The sequence below is a fragment of the Pseudopodoces humilis genome, chromosome 2, assembly GCF_049639895.1.
Source record: "Pseudopodoces humilis isolate 2021_Gansu_Grassland_sample_001 chromosome 2, ASM4963989v1, whole genome shotgun sequence".
Taxonomy (NCBI): Eukaryota; Metazoa; Chordata; class Aves; order Passeriformes; family Paridae; genus Pseudopodoces; species Pseudopodoces humilis.
Window position 1 is genome coordinate 7,141,625 of NC_142201.1, and position 16,371 is coordinate 7,157,995.

The 16,371-nt window shown below is 37.9% G+C and overlaps 1 protein-coding gene across 3 annotated transcripts in view; it reads right to left on the reverse strand.

Moving 5' to 3' along the window:
- Window positions 1-16,371, reverse strand: part of USP9X (ubiquitin specific peptidase 9 X-linked) — a 97,050-nt gene that overhangs the window by 19,948 nt on the left and 60,731 nt on the right. The window contains exons 22-30 of one of the 3 annotated variants that reach the window (XM_014255665.2): window positions 15,783-15,913; window positions 15,244-15,522; window positions 11,997-12,122; window positions 9,851-9,976; window positions 7,001-7,167; window positions 3,626-3,734; window positions 2,891-3,037; window positions 2,625-2,771; window positions 1,593-1,800 (exon numbers count right to left, since the gene is read on the reverse strand). In XM_014255665.2, coding sequence (XP_014111140.1) covers window positions 1,593-1,800; window positions 2,625-2,771; window positions 2,891-3,037; window positions 3,626-3,734; window positions 7,001-7,167; window positions 9,851-9,976; window positions 11,997-12,122; window positions 15,244-15,522; window positions 15,783-15,913 — 1,440 coding nt within the window. Of the gene's footprint in view, window positions 1-1,577; window positions 1,801-2,624; window positions 2,772-2,890; window positions 3,038-3,625; window positions 3,735-7,000; window positions 7,168-9,850; window positions 9,977-11,996; window positions 12,123-15,243; window positions 15,523-15,782; window positions 15,914-16,371 lie in introns of all 3 variants that reach the window. The other 2 variants (XM_005526491.3, XM_014255667.2) reach the window with 2 other exon arrangements.

The window sequence follows — 16,371 nt, forward strand, 5'->3', positions numbered from 1 at the left end:
GTGCTCATCAAACACTTGAATGGAAGGGAATTCCATTAAATCCCCCTAACTGTGAGGTGATAAGAAATACACTACTTCCCAATAGTAAAGGGTGAAGAAAGAATGATGAGGCAGAGGGGAAAACCATAAAGCTGCCCTTTTAATTTATTCAACTGAGATGGAACTGAACAGGAAGAGACTGAAAAACCTCAAGTGACTCACTGACAGCACCATTCAAGCAAGCAGCACAGCCATTCTGAGAGGCAGTGGACAATTTCCACTTTTGGATAATACTTTTAACTGCTTAAGGTTTTGCTAAACTCTGAGTAATAATTCACTGTTAAATCCCACAATAGTTTGGGTTGGAAGGACCTTTAAAGATCATCTAGTCCAACCCCCTGCCATGGGCCAGAATATCTTCCACTAGACCAGATTGCTCAGGGCCCCATCTAACCTGGCCTGGAACACTTCCAGGGAGAATGTATCAACAACTGGGCAACCTGTTCCAGTGTCTCAGCATTCTCATACTGAAGAATTTCTTCCCTGTGTCCAATCTAAATCTACTCTCCGTTTAAAATTATGGCCTCTTGTCCTGTAACTACAGGCCCTGGTACAAAACTTTTTCTACATCTTTCTTATAAGCCACGTTTTAAATAAGGAAGATCACAATAAGGCACCCCTGGATGCTTCTCTTGTCCAGGCTGAACAACCCAAACTCTCCCAGCTTTTCTCACCATATGAGCTTGGGTTTCCTTGGTTTGATGGTGTTTGGATTTTGTTTGGTGGCTGTTGATCCTTTCCCTGTTATTATTACAGCAGAATGGCTCCAGTGTCCCTTTAGGGCTGGAGAAAATATGTTCCTGCTTTATCATTTTTAAGAAATGCTTTTTTTTATGACAACAATCATCTGTGCTGAAAACAAGGTTTTTGCCATCCTTGTGAAAATTAGCTCAAGTTTCTCTTGACTATTGGCTTTTGAAGCATTTGCAAGTTTTTGAACAGACTGCAATCACTACAATCTTTCTCAAGTGAGAGGGAGAAAGTTCTTTCAGTGCAGAGCTGTGCTGAGACAAGGCCAAAAAGGAATTTGAAAAAGGACTATGAAAGAATGAGTTCAGAACTAAAAAGAGAAGCAGGACACAGCACCTGCATCTGTGGGGACAATGATGAAAAATCAGGTGAGCAACCAAGAGACTGGCTCTAAAACTAAACTGAAGATACGTGGTGAGGCTCTGGGATTAGTTAGCAAGAGCCTGAAACGATGAGACAAAAGTACAAGATACAGACAGAATGAGGTTTCTGGCAGCTGGTATGGACAAAGGGGAGCAATCAGAGATTGAGACAGGAAGGGTCAGGCTGTGCAAGTGACTGAGGCTGGATTTTGGATGTGACCATGGAATGCAAATCAGTGCATTTACTGCATAAAGAAAAACAAGTAAAGGCTACGCTGGCAAACTGATTTTGCAACATTAAAAGCAGCCACAAACAAACCATGAACTAAAAAACTCAGCATTTGGTTCAGTGGATAATATAAACAAAACCTATGCTTGATATATACATTAAAGAGTAGAAAATAGATAATTGAAAGTATTACATACTAGTGATTGCTGTACCTATGTAATACATTTCAGTCAATGTGTCTACTATCTGTTTGAGATTTCGCACACATCCAACTGCTAGTGCAACGAGGAGCTCAAAGCCAGCATTAATAGTGGCTGGTGAACTACAGACTGGTATGGCCTGCTCAGCAGGCAATTCTCCATTCCTCATGTATTGTAGATAAACATTGGATGCTGGGAAGATGAAATCATCTATCAACTCCTGAAAAAGAAGACAATAAATCACCTGTTACCATGGAAATTATTTTATAAGAGAGTAAGGGTTATTACATAAATGAATATCTGAGAACCAGAGAGGTACTTAGAAACAAAAAAACAAGAGTAAAATTGAGACCAACACCATAAAGAGCTTTTACATTTAGAACAGAAGAACTCCATTCTAAAGCGGTTCCCTGCAAACCCACCTCCCTACTGAAAGTTAGAAATAAATCTGTACTGTTCTTGATTGATAAAAAATTTCTTTTGCAAAACCAGTATTATCTACAAAGTGCCTTTTCAATTAATGCTGAAAAACCAACACTCCTGCTCTATAATATCAGAGGTACAAAGAAAACATGTCTGATTAAAGAGATGCTCAGATGCGATGCATTTGTTCAAATCTGCCCTAAGCATTAATAGCACTAATTAAGAACATATTGGATGGAAACAATGGGAAACCATTACAGGGGTAATGAAGAAAAGCAGTCCTGTACAGGATTATCCTGTATCTAGCTCACTGTCTTTATGTGATGTTTGTCAAGTACTGGAATACAGTAAAAATGAGAATGTTAAAGACACTTTACGAATGAAACATGCAATTTTAAAATTTATTTTAAAATTTATTTTTAAAGAAAACATTAAACTCAAATCAAAAGTATTTTATGGATAGAGCCCACAAAGATGTGACGCCTTTTTTACTTATTTATAGGTAAAAACAAACAACAAGAATCCCAAAAATCCATCCCCCCTTCCTCAAAAAAGCCCCTAAAACCTCACAAAGACAAAAAAAAAAAAATCCCCTCCAGAGGTCAAAAAACTTTAACTTACTTTAATGAGATTAGCACCTCCTTTTTCACAACCAATATGGTATTTCTTCTCAGGTGTCTGGAATGCTAACAACTCTTTTGTTACTCCAAGGTGACCCTCTAAGATTGTTTCTTCAACACCTGTTTCCCCTGTTCTCTTTACTTCATCCTGTCATTTAAGAGAAAGTTAGGATACTCCAAATAGCAAAGAAGCTCAGAACTGCAGTTTACAACAAAGCAAAAAAAAAAAACCCTAATTATCAGGAATTAACTGATCCTGAAACTTACCCTGATTCTCTTAAGCCAGTCAATTTCATTATTAAGAAGAACTTCAGCATTGGGTACGTTAATATTACTGTTGTAAGCATAGTTAAGAAGATGTCTTAAGAGGGTGAAGTAGTCTCCAGAATGCTTAGCTCTCTCTCTTGCAGTGCTCTGTGTAAACCAAAAGTAAAAGAGAATTTATACATGCTTCGACTAACAGTACAACACCAACATATTTTCCCTAAATCTTGCAGTAATCTTAAAACAAGTGTAAGGTAATTTTTAACCTTTTAGAAATTTAAAATTGTATTTATCTGCTAATGAATGACTTCTCAACTATTTTAGTAGCAATTTCTATATCTGAATGGGAAAAAAAACCCCAAATCATAACTTTTGTTCAAATGTTCAAGAGAGCCATGAGCATGGGGAGCTGAAAAGCCTGGCAGGATCAGTAGAAGGTACTAACTGTAGGTATCTCTCTAACCTGCTGATGATTTTTACTTAAAGATTAGTGATCACCAAAGATCAAATGCAGACATTAAAGCCTGTTGTTCATGTTCTTATCAGAAAAAGCAAAAGAGTCCCTTTTCCTCTGATCTAGCTGAAATGGAAATTATCTGTGCTGCTTGCCTGTAGGTCAGAAGCAATCTATATTTTAGTGACTGTTATTAATAGCAATTTTTCTTTTCTTGAAGGTGTTTTGTCCTATTACTTTTTACAGATACTTCCATACTGAAGACTTTATCTCTGAAAACTTACCCCTAGAACAGTAAACAGCAGGGTAATGAAGAAAAGGAGAGGTCTCTGTCCCATACAACACCTGGTAGCCATTAAAAAGAATTGCTCCTGTGCCATCTGACGAACGGTTCTAGAAATAATTTAATAGAAACATTAAATTCAATCTCCCTATCCAAACAAAACATTAATTAAATTTGTGTTTATCTGCTTAATGCCATTTTCTAAAACTGAACATAACGTATGAAACAGGAATAGTTTAATTATTCACTACCCATCATATTATTTCTCCTTGTAGTGAAATTTCAGATGCATGAATTATATTACAAAACCTGTTCCACAGATCAAATATTTAAAGGTGAAAGAAAAAGAAACTCAGAAACACCTAACCACCTCTACAACTGACAGCAAATATTGCACAACACAACAATTTGCAATCCTAAATATTTTTTTTTTTTCCTAATCAAGCACCAGTTGTACCTGGTAAGACAAACCAGAACTACTACCAGTAAAACTACTTCTATGTGTCATTGCAGCAGTTTGCTGAGTACCTTTGAAGCGATCAAAATGTATCATTAGTAAGATGTGAGAGATGCTGATCCTCCTGAAAATTCAAGTGGCTATAATTAAAGGAAATTTTCCACCTCAGAAACTAATTTAATCACTAGAGCAATGCAGGATTGGACAAGCTTCAATTAAAAAAATATTTAAGGCAAATCCTATTCTTTCAAGTTGTAGGATTAACTGTCTGAGCAGTATGCCTTATAAAAACTGTTAGGAACAACTCTTTTTGTGTGGGAAGAAACTACAAATGAATGCTGAATGAATGATTTTATGGAAGTATCTCAACATATGAAAAACTGAGTTTTGCAGTGTCTGTTTGGTGTGGCTGTCTTTGTTTCGTACCCATGGAGTCAGGGTGGAAAGCACACCAAAAAGCCCTATTCCCTTCAGAGCTTTTTCATGTATAGTTAACTGCGATTTCAAAGCCACAGAAGGATGACCTTGAGGTCAGAGCAAAGATGCACCTGGCTGAGCACCCATCTGTGCTACCACGCAGAAAGCAAACTGCACAAGAAGAAGGAATCATGCAGTGATACTTCTCCAGAATGTTCTTCTTCTAACAATCTGTGGTTCAAGAAGACCACCAGGAGCAATATTTCATAGCCCTCAATGGACAAGTTCATGAAAGAACCCCTCAAACCATTTCCAAACTGAAGGTTTGCACTGCTTAAATGTTATGCTCAAGAAGGTTTTATACAAAGAAACACAGCTCTCCATTTGTTCTCCCTTTGCTACTTCTGATTTTAAGGGTCTCTGTAGTATTCTCCTCCCACCATTCATCTCTCCTCCAGTATGAGGTGCCCCCAGCTATTCAGCTGTTCCTCAGATGGAAGTCATCACAGAGCTTTGATCTTCTTGTCACCCTTCCCTGATCTTTGCAAGTTCTCCTACTCTGCTCTGAGTTGCAGCAGACTGTGGGGTGGGGCTGGTCTGTTTTGTTCTTTACAATAATTGACATTTTAAGGGGTCTGATTGCTGAGCCAACGTTTTCATAGAACATCTCACAGAAAGTCATTTTAAGCTACAATCCTTTAACTGCTTGGGACAAATCACATAGACACTCCTCAGGGCTGTGCACTTGAAGGCAGAATGAAATAGATAAAGGTGGTATTTTCCTATAATGAGAAATGTGACCAATGTGACATGTCTCAAAGAGTTATGTTTCTGAGGAGTACGCAGTGTTTGAATACAAGTATTACATTTCTGTGAAGCTGTAATGATCTAAGAGCTCTTAAGGAATCATGAGAGGGATGCAGCTGCCTGAGCACAGGCATCTCATGCTGTTTTGGACACATGATGACAGCACAGAGCTGGCACACAGGAGCTGCACAATGAACTCACACTCAACAGGAGAAACAGCTGGAGGTCAAGCACCTCCCTTAAGGCTGGCAGCCTGAATCCTGCCCCATTGAGAGCTCCAGGACACGGGTTTCTGTTCAGTTAATAGACAACAGTCTCTTCAGTAGGTGTAAGTGCCATTGCTTTACACCAGCACAAAGAATTTTAATGTATTTAGGCCACATATCTGTGGCCACCAAACACTTCGCAGGAATCAGCAGAGTACTTCTGGGTTCCAGGATTATTTAGGACTGTTTGGCTATCTCCTCTTAACTAAGCCAGTCTTCCTTTCAGAGGAGACCCTATAAAATCAATTACCTTGTAAGAGAAAAACTACTCCAGCATTTAGTATTAAACACTTTGCATTCTGTTTATCAGTTTAGAGGTAGAATGGATATGCTCTGAGGAAACTGAAGTCCCAGTCAAACTCTAAAAAGCAAACAATCTATCTGATCTTTCCTATAAAGATCTTTTTTGTCAGATCTGAACTTGGCCATCTTCTTAGTCTTTTATGGCGTACAAAAATATTTTCTCACATGCATATTTTTGCTGACATTGTCCTCTGTTTGAGCATAGGAGATTAGAGAACAATAGTTGTGGAAGGATATTCAGAGTTCTGACTGGTATTTGTTAAACTTTCTCTGCACTGCAAATACTGATTTGTTTCCACACTAATTCAGAAAAAGAACTTTTTAGCAGCTTAGTTCAACTTCACCATTCTCATTTACAAAGCAGTCTTCTGTTTTCACTCATGTTTATGCTATTCTATCATGTAACAATGAACAGCTGCACCATTTGAAGTGAGATTATAATATTTATCACAAGTTTTACAGGCCTATGAGAGAGAACAGCTCAGTGGTAGCTTCTTATACTGACTGTATGAACTATTTTTCCATACAGTGAGTGATACAAGGAAGCTTCAGTGAAACTGAAAGTTCAACACCCTGTACCACAGGTTGCAAACTAATAAAGCTTATGGTATTTCTGGTAACCCTCCACAGTTTCACCAATGTGTGCAAAGAGTTCACAGTGAAGAGATTCTCTGATGATACTACTGATCCTTTTGTTAAGGCAAATATTCCTAAACATAAGACTTTTCAACCTGTTTATACAGAAAAGTCAAAACCCCCAAAACACAAATCCTGCTCGAATTCTGACCCCATTCATCTGAGAGCACCATAATCTGGCTCCCTTTAAAACATACTTAGGAAAGGCTTAAGACACTACTAATTTGAGATCTCTTTCGTTTCTCAATGAAAAGTTAAAATATTCATGGAACAACAGTATCTTAAAAAATCAAAGTTAACTCTTTAGTAAGCACTGGCAACCAAGTTTAATAGCATACAACAACTTTCCACCTAGATGGTTTCTGGAAACACCCACCCCAATACTTTACATCACAATTTCAGATGGGCTGAATCCACTGCTCTGCATTTAGGCTTTATTTCATTTTTATTTCATTTTGAATTGTAAAATAATAAATGTGACCAAACTTACTTGCTGTGACAGTGCAATAGTAAATCAATAATAAACGTCTGCCACGCCTTCTCTTTACTGAGTGCATCCAGTGCCGTTGGAATCAAAGCAAAGCACAGGGTCATCACCTCCAGTGCTTCACAGCAAACTTGTTCATCTTCCATGTCTGGCTCATTTCCTGCATTTGTCTGTGAAAACAAACAAGAGTGCACAAAGTGGGTACATAAAACAATCCCAAGAAACCAAACTGGCTCCAAGGTATATCACTAAACACAAACACAAACCACAGCTTTGTACACTAAGTGATTATCAGCGTCAGGGATTTTATGCACTCAGATCCGAGCCAAAGCACTGTGTGGGATGCCTTGAGAATTGTGCTTCTCACAGGAGGATTCCAACCATGAACTTATGGAGACAGAAGTTCAATAGGAAGCATGTGGGCAACAGTTACATCAGTTAGTACTGTCAGAGTTACATTAGTTAGTACTGTCAGTTTTTTCTCTGTTTACATCTGGGGTTTTGTTTTTCTTTACCTCTCGAAACATGGAGTTTAAAGCTTGGAAAACTCTTACTACTTAAACAGAGAACGGCTATAGTGCTGTGTAATTAATTCATCAACGCAGTTTTACAAGGCTTTGACACTCACAACTTATTAGACCAAAGGATTTTTAATACTGCTAGAATTTATTAATCATTTTGCTATTTTCCAGAAACTTGAAATTGCTGTTCAAGTTTTAAACAAAGCTGCTGTGGTGACTTCTGACATAGAAAATAATATTACTGCTAATTGGTGCATAGATTACTTCTTAAACTAAACACTTGAATTAATTGAGTTGATTTTGGTACATTTTTTCTAACTAAATATTTTGAGAATAATGGCAAACCCTCTCCTGCATCTAGAAGTAATAACATTCAAGAAGTTCCAAAGAAACCAAATGTGAGCAGGTCTCAATTTATTGTTTATAAATCATGAGTGCAGGTTAGTCTCATTAAATAGAGTCACTAAATATTTGTTTTATATGTGGAAAGGTATCAAGAATAACTAGGCAGAAAGAAAGGATTACAATGCAGAGGAGAGAACTAATTGTGAACAGGCCAAAATATGCCTCACTCTGGCAACAAACACTATTTTGTCTATGCAAATAAATAAAACAAATAACAAATAAAAAACCAGAGGCAGTCACTGCACTGCAGCAGGAGGATGTGGCAATTCTGACACAATTCGAGATCAGAAATGATATACAGAATGATTTCAGCAAGTCCAGAACTGCACCTGCTCTGCACTGAAGCCCTGGTTAGAAAGGGAAGTTATTTCTCTACCACTGCAGGGACCCAGAAGAAAGGCAAAGTGCATTTTATACTCAATAAAGTACTTCTCTGCACTCAGGCACCCAAAGCTGGGGGTCGGTACATCATTATATTCAGTCTTTATAAAGCCATCATAAAAATTGCTTCCTATAATTTATAACCAGATATGGTTCTCTTAAACTGTGTCTTTTCTTCCATGATATTCCTCTATTTCTAGGATACTTTCCTCTCTTTTAATGTTATATTAACAAAGGGCACTTTATTTCCCGTTCTTATCACTTGTGCAATTCCTTCCTCTTTTGAATTTCCAATTTTTCCCTTTCAATTTTTATTTCCCTTTTGCATAGCAGAAACCAAATGCAGCTGCCATTTATTACAGATGTCCATATAAGTGTCATTAAGAATAAAAATAAAAAAAAAACAAAAATGAAAATCCCACAAAATCATCTGAAGGGTGATCACTAACTCACAGATTAAATTTCACCTCTTAAAATTTCCATTACCTCAAAGTATTTTTACAGAACTTAACTGTACAATTTTTACCCAGAAAAATGTTAAAAAAGCACATTTAGGTCTGTTTTCTTTTAGGTATACTTTCTCTAGTGCACTGCTGCTCTTAAAGCATCCTATGTATAGATATAAGAGCTTCTATTTGCATGCCTGGACTGTCACATGACCTAAACCATGTTTTATATGCAACTATCACCTAAAAAAGCCCCCAAACCCCAATTTATTTCATGAAGAAGTCATGCTCACAGCAATAGAAGCAGATGCCATTATAACCCTATGAAGGGTAATGGCGAGGTGTTGCATTTTGCTGAAGTAAATATCCTTCTTTCAAATGATCATTTAAACACAACAGCAAATATACCAAGAATTAAGCCTCCCTACATATTCCTTTTCCTTTTACTCTCAGGTAAGTATTGCTGAGTACTAAACCTGATTTTACAAGACAAAAAAAAGGAAGATGTTTTCTTTACATCACTGTCCAAATCCAGACTGTTACTTCCTGTAACTGTAAGCAACATTACCTTAAACACAAGATGTGTGATAATCTACTGATATAGAACTCCCAACTCCAAACAATTTGTGTAAACCACATGTGAAACCATGAATAAAAGAAGAAAAGTCTTACAGAATTAGAAATTAAATATTTTTTCCCAGTGCTTCTCACATCACTTTGCTCTTTCTCATTCTAGACTACACATATGCTTTGAATCACTTCTGTAGAACAGACCTTTTAAGTTTGAAGACTAGACAAATTAGCATTGCAGGAAATGCTTGTCCCTTATTTAGAAGCAGAATCTAACTGGTCTGAAAACATATTACAGCAGTTACAGAACTGGTGCATTTTTGAACTGACACCAGATTCAAGTTACAATTCAACAGTTACTGAGAAAAGGAATTTGGAATAGAAAATTAAGCTGCTGAAAATTAAGATTCTGAAATACATGATTGTATCTACCTAAAAGCTCATCACAATCTAATCCTGATCAGGTCAACATTCCCTTTTGTACAGAAACAAACAGTTATACAGAAAAGGAGTTGTTCAGGAATTCTTACCTTCTCATAGATTTTACTAATTTCCTCATTTGAGCTGAAAACCAGCTGAACTGACCCACAACCTGATGCCCAAACAATTTTTTGTACTGCCCTGATAACACAGATGTCAGGGATGTATTTTGAAGCCTGAAAAAAAAAGAGAAAGTAACTAAAGCAGCATTAAATTACAGCTGCAAATAACATTACAATGGATTCTAAATTCCCACAAATGTATTTCACAGCAAATTTAAGATTTAAAATGTTAAAACAAAGATTTTTTTTCTTAAATAGAAAACAGATGATATATCTTGAAGAGTATTTATACTTCATTTATGTAAAATTTCATTTTATAAAGTAGGATGTAGGCAACTGATTCTAAGGCTTAGCACAAACTACCAATTTCAATGCTAAAACCTCCTTTATTTAGGAGAAAAACCCCAAGAAACCACCAAGCACTCATCTGGAAGGCAGACAGCCTCTAAAGCAATGTAAAAAGTTGACCTTATTTTAGGGTTTCTCCCCAGGCTGTGCTAGCTGATAGCCAGCTTGAAGACACTGATGTTATCAAGTATGTGATATAAAGGGTTTGCTTCATGTCCAAGACACAGAGGGCTGAACATGAACAAGAGCACAACTCATATATTTAATGAATGCAAAGTCACTCTTCAGTACTTTGTGCATGGTCTGATCTACATCCAGTAGTTTCTACTGATATACACACATTACAAAACATATTACAACTGCTATTATTTATGGTTCACATCAACTTTTAAAAAACACTACCAAACTTATCTGAAGTTTATATTCAAAACAGAATTGTCAAAAAACCTAGGTAACCTCTAAAAGCAGATGGCAGACAGTTCTCAAGGATTTCAAATTTAATTTCTCTAATGCTCAGACAATAAAAAAGGGGACCCTCAGAGGCTGAGCTAGTTAGGTATCTTCATCAGTAAACCTGAACAATCTTCATTCTTGTACTGATATGGACATTAACAGTATTTACAAGAGAAATAAAAGGCATTTTATCTTTGTCACAAGCAAAGCAACCTTACAGCAATAGCGCCACAAGAAAAATAAGAGGGTTTTTTAATCTCATTGTAGTTTCACAATCTTTAAGTATCAACATTTTTTAAAAAGGTGAGTGATTCCTCTGTGCGCTAAGGTCTTCTCTCTGGCCTACGGAAATTATGTCAAATTATTTTTTTTAAAAATTGTGAGATCCACTGAAAAGAGTCTTTGACCATCAAAACATGAAAAAGAAAAAAAACCTTTCAAAGGCAACTACAAGACGTATGAAATTTAGTTCTACACCAGTATGCATCACTTCAGAAAATTACAGACAAATCTTCCACAGCAATACTGTCAAACACATTCAGATTTTGTTTGCTTTGATGTGCTTGGTGAAAGAAAAATAGTTTATTTATTTATTAGCAGGCCTCTAAGAAAGACAGAGGCAGAATTAAAAAACCTTTCTTCACATCTCACCTCAAAAGATAGTTCTTTTACAGAAGAAATTTGATTAAATCAGAGTTCAATTGGCTGATTTTACACCTATGGATGCAAAACCACCGCTGATGGAAGGCAGGAGGCTCAGTCTTGCAGTGCAGCACATTGTGTTTTCTTTAGACACTGCCCTTTGTTCTCAAGGGATAGTGCACTTGTCAACACCAAGATGAGAATACAATATTATCTTCTATCTAGATATCTCAGAAGTGCTTTGGAGATGGCTTTGTAGATATGCTATACAGTACAGAAACACCATACCTATGGTTTCCCCCCTGGAAACCGAGGGATCCAGATGCATGTGGAAGGGGAAGTTAAAGCAGCTGTGATTTTAGCTCCTGCTGAATTCAGCTGAATTCACTAATGTGTTCACTAACACGACTCCTGGTTCCAGATCCAAATGGGCTTTAGCCACACCATACACATAAGACCACTACGCTTGCAAAGCACATTGTTCAGCCTGAGGTTTTCATTTCTGTCATTTATGCATCTTCAATATAAAAAGATACACTGGTAATGATTTGAGATTTTTCTCTTTCATACGACTATAACCTAAAACATTTTAAAAGGAAAATCTGTGTCTTACAAAGCAACAAATTCAAGGATTAAGAAAATAGAAAAGATGCTATAAGGAAAAAGGTGATACAGAAAGGAATTCACCAACCTCATCAGATATTTGCTGTGCAAGACGTATTGCTACATTTCTCAGCATGCATTCTGAAGTTGGATTAGGAATGTTTTGTAGGGCATTTTGTAGCACCACTGCCTGGTCATGCGTAGCCTGGTTTATCTGGAAGAAAGTATTTCTCATACTTACTTTTACATGGGAAAAAAAAGCAAAAAGATATGAAGATCTAAAGTTACTTGGAAAGGTTTGGTTGAAGTAGGTAAGATCTTGGAAGGAAAATTACTTAGTGCAAAGGCCAACATAAATAAACCTTATTTTCAAACAGATACCATCACATCTGAAGACACTATGCTGCAGTGTAAGATCACAGAGTACAGGCAGTTATAAGGAAAGGCACTTGCTCAAAACTTATTAACTTTGGGGAATTATTTATTTATCAGATTACTTCAAGTTAACAGAACTTTTTTCTGTTACAATGTCTCCTTCCCTTTCAGTAGATGTGGGAAAGAACGGGTTTGGTAAAACACTGGGTCTCCCTCTAGATTAGGTAAGATTGTCCAGAATATAGCTGCAGTTTTTATTATACTGAAGTACATTTTGAACATTTGAGTTAAGTTACTCTTGAAGAATCCTGTTCTAAATTGTCCCTCCTGTTTTTTAAAATATTTTCAAAATAGAAACAGCAAGACAAGTTTTTATCTTTTTTTTGTTCTGGTTTAAGCACAGATCCCTCTCTTCTTAATCTGCCAGAGCTTCATAGTTTTGACAAAACCTGAAATGGTTGTTTCCTTCTCACAGACAAACAAAAGATGGTGTGCTGTAGTTACAACTTAAAATGGAAGAGTTTTTTCATTTTCCTGCACCAGTTCATTCAAAAAGCCCATCTCAAATGCTGCTCAAAAGACACACTATGAGGCTGCTGTGGGTCACATCCCTTGCTTTGTCAGCTTCACTAAGACACCTGATTCAGGGAGCAAAGTCACAGAGCCTCCACTGAAGACTAACAGTCAATCAGCTACTGGATGCTATTGGAAGTGATCAACAGCAATATACATGGGGTAAATCAGTTCTGTGTACCAGAACACTGTATTTAACATTATTAATTCAACATTCTATGAAAACAAGGAAGAAAGTAATAATTTTAAAGGTACTAGTGACAGCAACAGACCAATAGCTGAAAAACTACAGACACATAACCTTGGTTGCCTCCTTCTCTTAAATATTGATGGAAAGCCAAGACAGAAAGTTATATTTTGGTGTTTATGCTTCAGGTAAGAGAAATGAAAGGTTTTAACAAATCTCACCTGCACCCCAGGTGAATAAAAAATACCAAAGTCCTTCAAAGAGGATGATGGTGACAGCAAGAACAGCAATGTTTTTTTCCAACAAATCAGTTATTATTAAATCAGATGTTTGCAACTCTAAATAGTGAAAGCCAGCAGTTGCGGATAAATGTTATTACCTCCTAAGAAGTCAGCCTAAGTCTGTTTCAAGCAATACTTCAAGACTCAAGTGATGCAATGTGTGTTCCAAACTGCCCTTTAAATAACTGCTGTAAGAAACAGGGCAGTCAAATTCACTTATTTTAAACAGACGAAAGACAGGGTGGCAATCATGTCTGCTTTAATATATTCCTATTATACTCTCACATCAGACATAAAAAGGGATCTTCACTTCTTTGTAATCATTAAGAGATCTGATTTACTTGATAAAGAATTAATTATGTATCTTCCAAGAGATGCAGCTAACCAGAACAGAGATTTAAGGGGAATGTACTTCTCCGGTTCAGAGGTGGAACTTAGGGAATACTGTGGAACAGAGTGCTCTGAAGTCAGGTTCTTTGTGTATTCTTGAGTACAGGTTGATAGATCAAGCAACTATTTGGGATGGAACCTCACAAATGGGGAATTCCCATTTAACACAGAAAATGCAAGTTGGAAGGACCTCACAAGGATCATGCAACTCCCACTCCTGGCACTGCATAGAGCCATCCCCAGGAGTCACACCATGTGCCTGAGAGTATTGTCCAAGCACTCCTTGAGCTCCGTCAGGCTGGTGCTGTGACCACTGCCCTGGGGAGCCTGTTCAGTGCCCAACCACCCTCTGGGGGAAGAACCTTTTTCTGATATCCAACCTAAAACTCTCCTGACACAACTTCAGGCTGTTCCCTCGGGTCCTGTCACTGTCACCACAGAGCAGAGATCAGTGCCTGCTGCTTCTCCTTCCCACACGATGAAGTTGCAACTGCAGTGAGGTCTCCTCACCTCAGTCTCCTCCAGGCTGAACAGACCAAGTGACATCAGCTGCTCCTCAGACAGCTTCCCCTCAAAGGCCACCCCTGTGGCCTTCCTTTGGATGCTCCCTAAGAGCTTCATATCCTTCTTACATTGTGGTGCCCCAAGCTGTCCCCAGCACTCGAGGTGAGGCTGCCTCAGCCGAGAGTGGGACAATCCCCTCCCTGCCCCAGCTGGCAATGCTGGGCCTCATGTCCCCCAGGATAGGGATGATCCCCTGGCTGCCAGGACACTGCTGACTCATATTCAACTGGCCATCAAGCAGGACACCCTGGTTCCTTTTTTGTGTCACTGTTTTCCAGCATCTCATTCCTCAGTGTGTCCATACATCCAAGAGTTGCCCCATCCCAGGTGCAGAATCTGGCACTTGTTGAACTCCATATTGTTGATGATTTCCCAGACCTCTGATTTGTTAAGGTCTCTCTGCAGGGCCTCCCTGCCCTGCAGGGAACCAACAGCTCCTCCCACTTTTTGTGCTATCTGCAAACTTGCTCATTGTCCCTTCCAGTCCTGTGTCCAAGTCATTTATGAAGATGTTGAAGAGGATGGAGCCCTGCAGAACCCCACCTGTGACAGGTCACCAGTCTGATTTCACCATTCTCTACAGCCCTTTGTGCCCAACCTGTGAGCCAGCTGCTCACACATCACATGGTGTGTTTATCCTGCTGTGGGCTGGACATTTTGTCCAGAAAGATGAACAGGGTTAAAAATGGTAAGTTACCTGTACTGACAACCATGCACGCCACGAAAAATCATATACATAGCAAGTGTATCTCACATGTAACTTTTTACAATCACCCAGAAAAAGGATTTGTTTAGTAAATTGATCTTTTTTTTAGAATTGTAAAACATTATCTGAAAGTACCGTGAATTCTTGATATGCAACACACTCAAAGAATCGACCACCAATGAAAAGTAAAGAGACGTTGCTGCACGCATTATAAAACACAGAGCACATTGCTATTTCCAGCAAGAAAGATATATATTACCGGTGAAATTGTACTTGTGCCTTCCACAACTGGCTGACAAGCTTCTGCCACAGCTCGAACGTGGCCGTATCCAATTGCTGTTAGCAATAATTTGGCTATTTTTAGAGCATTAAGGTAGGCACCCCTTCGAGTTTCCATATCCGCATTTGGCAGGAAGTTATTTCTGGTCAGCATGCTCAGCACAAGAGGCAAACCACCACTTTTCAGGAAGTTGTACTGGAAGTCACTGGCGTCTTCTCCCAGAGGTGCACTGGCAGGCATTAACAAGGCATAAACTACCTGTAGAAGAAAATACAGAGTTATCTAATGGAAATGCACCAGCTTGGATATAGATGACTGAACATAAGATTTTGCAGCAATACTACGTAAGTATTGCTTTGACAGCACTGGCCATACACATGTTTATGCCAGTAAATTTTTAAGTATTTCAATTATTAATTTAAAGCCACAATTTGATCTTTAGGCTTCTGTAATGTTATAGAGAGGATTGCCACAGAAAACACTGACAATTTTTAAAGAACAGGCAAATCATCACAAACCTCTGTTAGGTACAGCACTTGTGAGGCAGAAGGACCAAAGAATAGAGAATCAAGGGATGGACTAAGGCTGCTTTCTCCAAGCTTTGCATGATCTAAACAAATTGCTCTTAGTTTCTCGACCGTAGTGTTATCTACAATAAAAACACAATTTATAAGTATTTTGCAGCGAAAGTACTCCACACCAACAAGCCAGTACTATTTACAATTATAAATCTGAAAAATTTTAAGTGTACCAGAACAGTTGCAAAAACTTACAGACAAAATCAGACTACAGAGTGTTCTCCAATGATTATTACAGTCAAAAGTGGTCCTATTAAAGCAGTGCTACAAAACCACTTTAAAATACAATGATCCCCATTTTCACTGCACTGTGGCACTGAACCTCAGTACCAACTGCAAACTATACAACTTAATATAGCAGACAAGAAATAACTACATGAGAAATCTTTTACAGTCCTAATTAGGATAAAAGTAATGAATTACAGTATCAATAAATTACCAGAAAGTAGAAAATACTCCCCTATCTTCACTTTTATGAATCAGGTAAGAAATTAGTATACAGCATATTACAAGATAAAAAGAAGCATAT